The 9460-nt window shown below is 40.5% G+C and overlaps 2 protein-coding genes across 2 annotated transcripts; both read left to right on the forward strand.

The window, feature by feature from the left end:
• Nucleotides 1-264: 264 nt before the first annotated feature.
• On the forward strand, nucleotides 265-3719 carry LOC144659185 (uncharacterized). Its single transcript, XM_078519622.1, has 4 exons — nucleotides 265-541; nucleotides 1866-2921; nucleotides 3448-3647; nucleotides 3716-3719. The coding sequence occupies exons 1-4, from the start codon at nucleotides 395-397 to the stop codon at nucleotides 3717-3719; spliced, it is 1407 nt and encodes a 468-aa protein (XP_078375748.1). The 5' UTR covers nucleotides 265-394.
• An 18-nt stretch (nucleotides 3720-3737) lies between these two features.
• On the forward strand, nucleotides 3738-7489 carry LOC144660238 (uncharacterized). Its single transcript, XM_078520837.1, has one exon. It carries the CDS (start codon nucleotides 3745-3747, stop codon nucleotides 5398-5400), a length of 1656 nt encoding a protein of 551 aa, XP_078376963.1. The 5' UTR covers nucleotides 3738-3744; the 3' UTR covers nucleotides 5401-7489.
• The last annotated feature ends 1971 nt before the right edge of the window (nucleotides 7490-9460 follow it).

Raw genomic sequence — 9460 nt, forward strand, 5'->3', positions numbered from 1 at the left:
GCACTAAAAATGTAGCACAAAACAAGTCACTCTTTCAATTCCATGATGTGGAAAGTGAAATTGAGTTAATACTTGCTCGTGCGGCGATGTTTAACACTCCACAAAATGTCGACGTGATGACTGTTTGCCCATCACATCGCTCATCCCTTAGTCTCGGCTGGACAAGAGGAACCGAAAGATGTAGGGTCCCTCAAGATATATCTCTACATAAACTGGTGAGATGAAAATATCCAAAAGCCGAAAGAGGGGTAAACAAGACCTTATCGAAGTTAATTCTCAAAAGAACGGGACATTTCGTTCCCGTTGGATCAGGTATATATCGACTTCTCACTCGTGTTATCGCTTCTTGTCTTATACAATACGTCTGATAGTTTTCCTTCTGTTTGCATAAGGTATGTGCAGATCATGCAGGGAAATTTTGAGTTCAGCGTCCGAAGAAGAGAAGTTGTCAAAATTAGCAGCAAAGAACTCGCCTCCACTTGTCGACATAGATAACAAGGAAGAAGAAGTTGTTAGTCAAATGAAAGAGTTGACATTCAGGGTAAGAAAACTGTGACAATGATAAGCCTTTACTTAAAAGAAATCCATGGCGTTTTAAGCAAGTGTAAAATTTATTTATTTCGGACAACAATGAGAAAATATATATAACAGGCATGCACAGCACTTCTTGGGGGTGGGGGGAAGGGATACTTGGGATTTCGAGTGACAGGGATGATCGAAAGGGGGACACAATCAAACCTAGGGCTTCCTTATCCTTAAAAGTTTCAGAATTAAAGGAGTAATGGTGTAACACAAAGAAAAAAATTAAACAATTCACGATTAAGCATCAGAGCATGTTAAGAGCCTGTTTACATGAAAGATTTGTTTTTAATTCAGCCCTCTTGTTATGATCTACAGTCAACTCTCACCTTACGGACACCCCGCTATAGCGGACACTCGATATTACGGACCAAATTCAGATCCCCGCCGAAAGAGGTTTGACTGTAAATGACTCCCGCTATTACAGACTCTCGCCCGACCGCCACCCCCCCCCCCCCCCTGAGGTGGGTTACTCCCTCTTATGGCATAAAGGAGGAGGCTTCGCCCGAAAGGGGTACCTTTTTCATGCTTCAGGTATATATAAAAGGGTAGGGATTTCACAAGTTTTGGTACATGAAAGGGTAATTTAGGTCATTTAGGTTTTTAAAAGGGTCTTCAATTTAAATAATTATATTGAACAAACGCACCTTATAGCTTTATTTTTAAAATTTATTAAAAGCCATGTAAAACTGACATCTAGAATTCCTGTTTTAGGCATATGTCATGCATCTTTCCTGTCAATATGGTATATAAAAGGGTACTTTTTTGAGTAGCCCCCTTGGGATTCTCGCTATACCGAGCACCGAACGACGCCCCGAGCGTGTCCAGTAAAACGAGAGTTAACTCTACGTGGCAATAACATTTTGTAAAATGTAAATGTTGTTTTATAGTGGTCATGCACTTAGCTTCGAGATTGTCACTTTGTAAGTCTAGAAAATTTCAAACCCGAAAGTGTTCTCCCTGGGCTCAGCACAGAAATCCTTTGACAAATTTTCTAACAATGCCCCAGCAACACTTGATGTGCAGTGTTATTGTCAGCCTTCGGTAAGGGTACAGCGATATACACTTACTTGAAAAAAATGAAAAATGAAAAGATATGTTTGACCTACTGACTGATCGTTTGCTTGCTTGATTGATTGATTGACTGATGGATAATCTGACTGATTGACATGATGGCTCCAGTGTAAAGTGAATATTGGTCTTCATGTAGTTGTACGCGGCATTGCGCTTAGGGGCGTAAAATAGTAAAGTGGATTTATTTAAATTATCTCCCATTGCGTTTTTAGGAAATCAGTACAGTAACAGACCAAAGTCATTTCACGAGTACCCCATTTACAGAGGCGAGGTCAAGCATGTTTTCACAAGCCGATACCCCTTTAGGAAGTCTGTATTTGCCTTCAGATACCGAAAGTCTTGATGACACCTGCCAAGACAGAACTCCTGTCGACAGGTCAAGATCTGCACTGAATGATTTTCTTGCGTCAAGAGACATAAGTCCTATTCGATCTTCTTTAAGGACAACCTGGGATGACGTCGGCGAAAGAACCAAACGTTACTATGTAAAGAAGGCGAGTGAGGCTGTAGCCGCCTCATTGGAAGTTATAGCTGGCGAAGATTCTAATAAATTGTGGGACAAACTGGTCTCTTCAAAGGCAATGAATCAGCATTTTCCCTCAACATCCTTAGAAACAGAAAAAGTCGATTCTGTTTTACTGGAATCTTTAGCAGAATGCTACAACAGTGCTACCCAGTGGGATACGCGTCGTCAGATATTGTCTATCATGGTTGACAAGATCAGCTTTAAGTCTCTTCAAAGGTGGATTCCAAACCTCACACAGTATCGATTCAAGATTGCCAGACAGCACCTGCTGATCCATGGTAGAGGCTCTCCTGTTCCTAAACCTATCCAGAAGAGAATGTACGTTTCCCCGGAAATGGTTGATCACTTCATTTGTTTCATAACCAGTCAGCACATCATTCAAGATTTACCATTTGGACAGAAAAACCTTACTTTGAGTTCCGGTGAAGTGATCGCAGTACCCAATGTTATCAGGATGATGATTCCAGAACGTATAGCACAGCAATATCAAGAGTACTGCAAGGAATCAGGCATAACCTGCTTGAGCCGAAGCTCTTTGCTTCGAATTCTTGACGTCTGTTCTGCCTCCGTGAGGAAATCCTTACAGGGTCTGGACTTCATCACTGCTTCTGGCGCGAAAGCGTTTGAGGAACTTGAAATTGTAGCTGAGCGACTGGGTGAGCTTGGAATGGGTATTTCCTGGGCGAAACAAAGAAAGGAGCAACTGAAATTGGCCAAGCGTTACCTGAAAAGTGACTTCACGGTGAGGACAACAAATAACCCTTAAAACATTGCAACGGGGGTGGGGTACTCCCTATAATGGCCTATACGGGGAGGCTCCGCCCTTTTTTAGGCTTCAGGTATATAAAAGGGTAGGGATTTCACAAGTTTAGGTATATGAAAGGGTGAGAAAATCTGTCATTTAGGTGTTTAAAAGGGCCTTTAATTAAAATATTTCGAACAGACGCAACTTATGGCTGTATCATTTAATTTTTTTTAGCGCTGCATGAAAATGACAATAAAACTTCCTGTTTTAAGTCTATGTGATGAAATGTAGGTATATGAAAGGGGTACCTTTTTTCAATAAATTAAAAGGTATATGAAAGGGGTGCCTTTTCTGTCAAAATGGTATATAAAAGGTTAAGGGGTCGGATCTCAGGGCGGAGCCTCCCCCGTATAAAACTTTTTGGAGTACCCCCCCCCCCCCCGGGCATTGCAACAGCTTTGAGACTAACACGTGCTTGTTTTTATAGCGTAATTTCTCATACGATCCTCTTTGATTTTTAAAGGTACATGTTTCTGAGTCGTCGACTGTCCCAGACCATTGTAGATGTTTTGCGCTCAGTGATGCCAAATGTTCCGAATACCAGGGAGAATGTAGTCATATCCATGATGGGGTGTGTGATCGTTGCAGCCTGGTGGAGGTGAGCATTGGAGAAATAGAAGACGCCCTTAAGCTAATTGCAACAGAAAGCGAAGAAATGGACGAGTTGACCTTTAACACTGAACAAACAAGGCGTAGCATCAGTGCCTGGAAAGCTCACCTTCTTCGTGCAGTTAACCAAGACGAGGCCAGAGTCGATGTAATGGAAATGTTAGAGGAAAATTCTGTTTTCTTGGTCCAAGATTGGGCCATGAAGTTTCTTCCCAGAAAGTATAGAGAAAGTCAAAGCGACTGGTTTGCCAAGCGAGGGATACCTTGGCACATCACAGTGGCACTACAGCAGCGACCAAACCGACAAATCGAGACGATGGCCTTCGTGCACATTTTTCAAGCTTGCGACCAGGACAGTCACTCAGTGCTTGGCATAATGGCAGATGTTCTCACAAAGTTAAAGACTGGTATGCCAAACCTTGAATCAGTATTCTACAGACAGGACAACGCGGGGTGTTATCACTGTGCTTCGACCATTGTTGGTGCTAAAGTGGTAGCAGATAAAGCCGGTGTTACCTTGAAGAGAATGGATTTTTCGGATCCACAAGGTGGCAAGGGAGCATGTGACCGAAAAGCGGCGACCATTAAATCCCACATGCAAATCTACCTCAATGAAGGCAATGACATTGAAAATGCTGCTCAAATGAAGGCTGCCATCGAGTCTTTTGGTGGAGTTCCTGGTGTAGTTGTCACCTTGGCAGAAACGCCTCAGTTGCAAACGCAGAAAGCCGTCACATGGGAAGGTGTTAGTTTTGTTAACAACATCCAGTATGAAAGCGATTGTTTGAGAGTGTGGAGGGCATACGGAATTGACCAGGGAAAATTAATTCCTTGGAGCAAATTCCAGGTGACTGATAGCGATGGCGAACGTCACTTGATTGTCGATATCGGAACTGATAATGAAAGGAGCACTCATTTGCCATTTGTCGATTTGAAACCTCGGAAGGTTAAATGCCCTGCAGAAGTTACCTCGTCTGACGGCGATGATGACGGAAGTGCCAGCGACGAGGGAAACGCCAATTCTGGATTGTTTTCTTGTCCTGAAGAAGGTTGCATCATGACATATCAAAGATACTCCAGTCTTGAGCAACACCTTCAATGTGGAAAGCACAAACGTGCTTTGGAACAGGAGACACTTCTGGACAGAGCAATGCTAAGATATGCCTATGAGCTTGAAAAGGGTGGATCCAAAGTCGAGGAACTAGGCGATGTGGCGTGCCTCGGAAAAGATAGCAGTTGTGATGCTCAAAATCCTCCTATGTCCATGGGCTGGGCGCTCAAGAGTTCCTTTGTTGGGAAAAGGTTCAATTCCAATCAAAAAGATTACCTCATTAAGAAATTTGAGATAGGGCAGACAACTGGAAGAAAGCTTGACCCGGCCACTGTGTCCAAAGAAATGAGGACTGCCAAAGATTCCAATGGCAATCGTCTGTTCACATTCAGCGAATTCCTGACAACGCAGCAAATCCGGGGCTTTTTTTCCAGACTGGCTGCCAAACGAAGTGTTGATGTTGTGACCGAGGAAGACGAGGAAGAAGAGATCTGTGCGCGCCATGAAGAAGCGTTAAGTGAGATGCGCAGAGATGTGTCCAATTTAGTAGCTCTTCAGCATCCCATTATGCATGACACTTACAACATCTGCGAGCTTGCCTCCAGTGGCAAACTTGCAGCTACTTTTCGTGTTACCGTTTTGCGCGACATCTGCATCTTTCTAGGCATTGATGTTTCAAATGTCACGATTACCCGCAAGAAGCCTTACATCGATAAGCTTCAAGAGGTGGTGAAGTCTTGTACCTGCTACAAGTGAAAGCGTACAAAGAAGCCGCATTTTCTCCGTCCAATGTTAAAGTATTGACAAATGCGTTATCTCATCATTTAAAGAAGACCATTTTGTAACAGTATTAAGTATAAAGTTGAAGCTTTCTCGTTGTCTTTAAAATAGTTAAAACTATTAGCACCCAGCTCCACACTCCTTTCAGATATTTTATCTTCCACAATCTGGTTGCCTTGACCCCACCCGGCTCCAGCCTTGTTTAAAAAGTACAAACTTTCAAGCTAAGCCCTGCTAAAAACAGGCTTAGAGCGTTAGAGGGGGGCTTTCACAATGAAATATCACCCAAATGCGTCAGGAAACGCTATGTGTAGACAGCAAAAGGGGAACAAAGGGGACGCCAAAGAAGCGGTGAAGAAGGTGGGCCTTTCCCTTCCTATAAGAGGGATGGGATGTGGAGTCTAGTAGGTACTGCTAAAAAAGCTATTTTTCTCCGCTTTATCAACAGCGAGGTAACATGGCTACAAATATAATGTGTTTTTAATATGAAATACTTATTGGCAATAGCTAGCGATATTGGTGCTTCCCATGTTATGATCAAAATAACTTGACCCAAAAGAAACCTTACATCGATAAGCTTCAAGGGGTAATGAAGTCTGGTACCTGCTTCAAGTGAAAACCAGCAAAGTTCGTGCTTTACATACATGTAGGTTTTCGCAATATTTCAAAACTCCGCTCTGTAAGCCCTTTAAAACACCCCCCGTCCTTCCCGGCCACTGATATGCCACAGGCTCGTTACAATAATCCCACCTACGAATTTGTAGAAAAGTTTTGCATTTAAAACAATGTTGATTTCCTTATGGAACTGAAACCGCTTTATGTGGACAGCAGGATGGGAGGTGGGCATTTGAGTCTAGTTGGCACTGATTTTAGGTCAAAGTAGAGTTGAAAATACTTGGCAATTTTCAGTGATCTATACTAGAACAGAAATATTACTAGATTTAAAATATCCCTACAATGATCATGCATGAACAAAAGGAGTAAAAGAAGGGACATCTACAAAAGTATGCCTAGAAAGGCATACTTTGTTCCCAATATTCCCGGAATATTGTGTGCTAATCCATGTTACCTTTTATAGTTGATTCCGTGCCAAAGCTAAACGCTGTGAATTCTCTATCTAGCCAAAAGATTTGAACTGCTAGCAGATCCTTTTATAATAATTTCATATCGTTGTAAGTGACAGTTAATTTAAAATTGTAACAAATTGAAGTGTGAGAAACCATTGTAAGTTGTTTAGTTACGCTATTAAATCTCCCAAGTATAAAAGGAGCGACAAAAATTATCATTTCCCTTGTAGCAGAACGCCCTGGTCACAAACTCTGTCATGAGTGGTGCAATAGGAAAGAAAAAAATCCTAACTAAGCCCTTTTGAATTCTTCTGAATTACTTTAATGAAAAGTAGACAAAGCACGTACATTTGCCTGGTTCTGAATTTCAGCTGAAGAACACTTAACAGCACAGCCACTCGCGATATTGGTATAAAACAAGTAAACGTTTCCTTTCAATTTACATTTGGCATGTGACATCTATCTTTTTCGTGTATTTTAAAATGATTAGATTATTTAAAATACAGGAAATTGTGAAACTGTCAGCGGGTATTGTGACAAGCAGTGTCACGCAATTATTTACATTTTTTCTGATTTACGGCAAAACTAGTGATAAACAAAGGCCAAAGCGGGCCACTAAAAACCTTTCCCCCAGAGATTTTTTTAAATATACTATTAGATTAATGTCTAGTTAACCCATAAAAATTGTTTTTACGATATTTTAGGTTATCGCACATAGAAAAAAATGGCAAAGTTTTACTGCATAATTTCGCTCGCTACTCATTTGCAAATTTTGCCTTTGGATTTATCCCCGTTTCAGGCTAAAAATAAATCTCGATTTGTTTTATTTTTCGCTCAGTCATACACTAAATACCTAAAGACATTATAAATGTTATTGAAATATCAATAAACAGCTGCAGTATAACGCACGAGGCGATCAAACTTTCAATAAAATCAGTCAAACCGGAAGTTGGTTTTGGGCCCAATTTGGGGCAAAGTCTTTTTTTGCATATTTCTACGAAAGAAAGCTATATTAGGAAAAACTAACTGCAGTCCGTTTAGTTTCTCACTAGGGCCTATCTATGTGCAAAATATGAGCGAAATCGATTTTTCCAATTTGTGCTAGCGAAAGGCGATATTAGTCGATTTTTGGAGAAAGCCGCACATAAAATGGCACACGCTCGTGAATATTCAACTTCGGTTCAGTTATTTCAAGTGCATGATAACAAATGTTAACGTATTAACTTCCGGTGGAAAAGAAATATTGGCGTCAAAATCTTAAGAAGTGAAAAAAAAAGCAAAGTAAACATGTTTTATAAAACATCTGACGTCTTTTTAATGGGCTTGGCGTTTAAAGTGAAAGAAAGAACAACGATAACGATTAAAACTCATATACTGGTAAGGCTAGTTAATTCATTTTAACAAATATATATTTTTTAGTTATGTAAGCTTCCTGAAATATGCCACTCGCAGTCAAGCTTAAAAAAATTGCAACATGAAAACGTGCAACGACAATCTGTGGAAAAGCAGCAAAGGTTAGTTCATGAGACCTTACTTCTACAGCAAGGGGTGTGGGCTAATCGTCTCTAGTTTAAGGTCGCGGGGGACACCTTTGGCTTATCATTATGCATTTATTTAAAGCGTATGCACGAAGTGCAACGACTGACATCGACAACTTAACGAGCGAGTATTTGCATAAAAATATGAACGCGCGCGTAATTCGATGTGTTCGCGTGTGGAATTGTTTGTGAAAAAAATGTTTACTCAAAAGAAATTAGGGCACTGAAAAATCCCCATGTTTTTTTGATTTCTAAAACATAAAAATGCTTAAACGCCTACGAGATTTTATCCAATTTACAACGCTTAACTTTACGCTTTTATATAGATTGAAGGAAGTCTATGGCCTAATATTCGCGTAACTCAGAGTTATCATAATAATATTCACTGATGAACAATCGTGTCTTTTTTGTTAAAAACGTATTGTTCTCACAATTGAAGCGTGGAATCAATATAATTACCATAATTACCATTTGGAATCCGCGTTTTGATCGGAAGACCTTCGGAAATCTCAAAGTTTGGACTTTTCCGACAATTTCGGGGCTGAGAATACAGCGCGGATTCAGAACTTCATGAGCTGCCACTGCAGAGAGGTAAATTAGGAATACTGTAGTGTGTCATAACAGAAGCGGAATTCTAAAAGAGCGCTTTTAAAAAAAGAGAGAAGGCATTGAATTCAAATTTGCACATTTAAACCACCATAACTTGCTGGCAAACTTAAAATTAAAAAATCCGCTTCTGTTATAACACTCTAGAGGTATTCACTGACTAGTTTTTGACATGATCACAGTGTGCTGTCTCCTATTCGTTCCGCAAACTCAGCCCCAAAATCGAGTTCTACCAAGTTGGAACTAACAGGGCTGTAACATCGCCGTTAAGTGCAATATACCAAATAAAATATTTAATTCCTAGTCTTTCATCATTTCTGTATGTTTGCGTAAAATTTGAGCTTAAAAGCACCCATAACAGCCGAGAAATAAGCGTTTTAAAAGATGTAGGTCAAGCAAAATTTCGCTTCATGAATTTATTCATGCTGTAGGTGTCCCCCGCGACCTTAATAGGCTTTCTGAAATATGCCACCCGCATTAAAGCTGAAAACTGTAACATGAAAACTTGTAACGACAAATCTGTGGAAAAACATCAAAGGTTAGTTCACGAGACCTTACTTCTGCAGCAAGGGGTTGGGGCTAATCGCCTCTGGTTTAATTAAGCAGAGAGCTATGTGTTTTCAGATCTTTGAAATGGACTCTATCGTTACTGTTAAAGAAACTTTTCTTCTTCATGAAATCAGCAATCACGTCAGGTGACTTAAAACAATCTTAGCCAATCAGGACTAAAGTTTGAAAATTAGATTTTAGTATAAACGGCAGCTGGTAAGTGTCAAACTTCTACTTTGTGTTTACGTCGGTAAGGACGTAAACACAAAGTAATTT

Source organism: Oculina patagonica, chromosome 7 (assembly GCF_052425735.1).
Source record: "Oculina patagonica isolate OP01 chromosome 7, crgOcupat, whole genome shotgun sequence".
Classification (NCBI taxonomy): Eukaryota; Metazoa; Cnidaria; class Anthozoa; order Scleractinia; family Oculinidae; genus Oculina; species Oculina patagonica.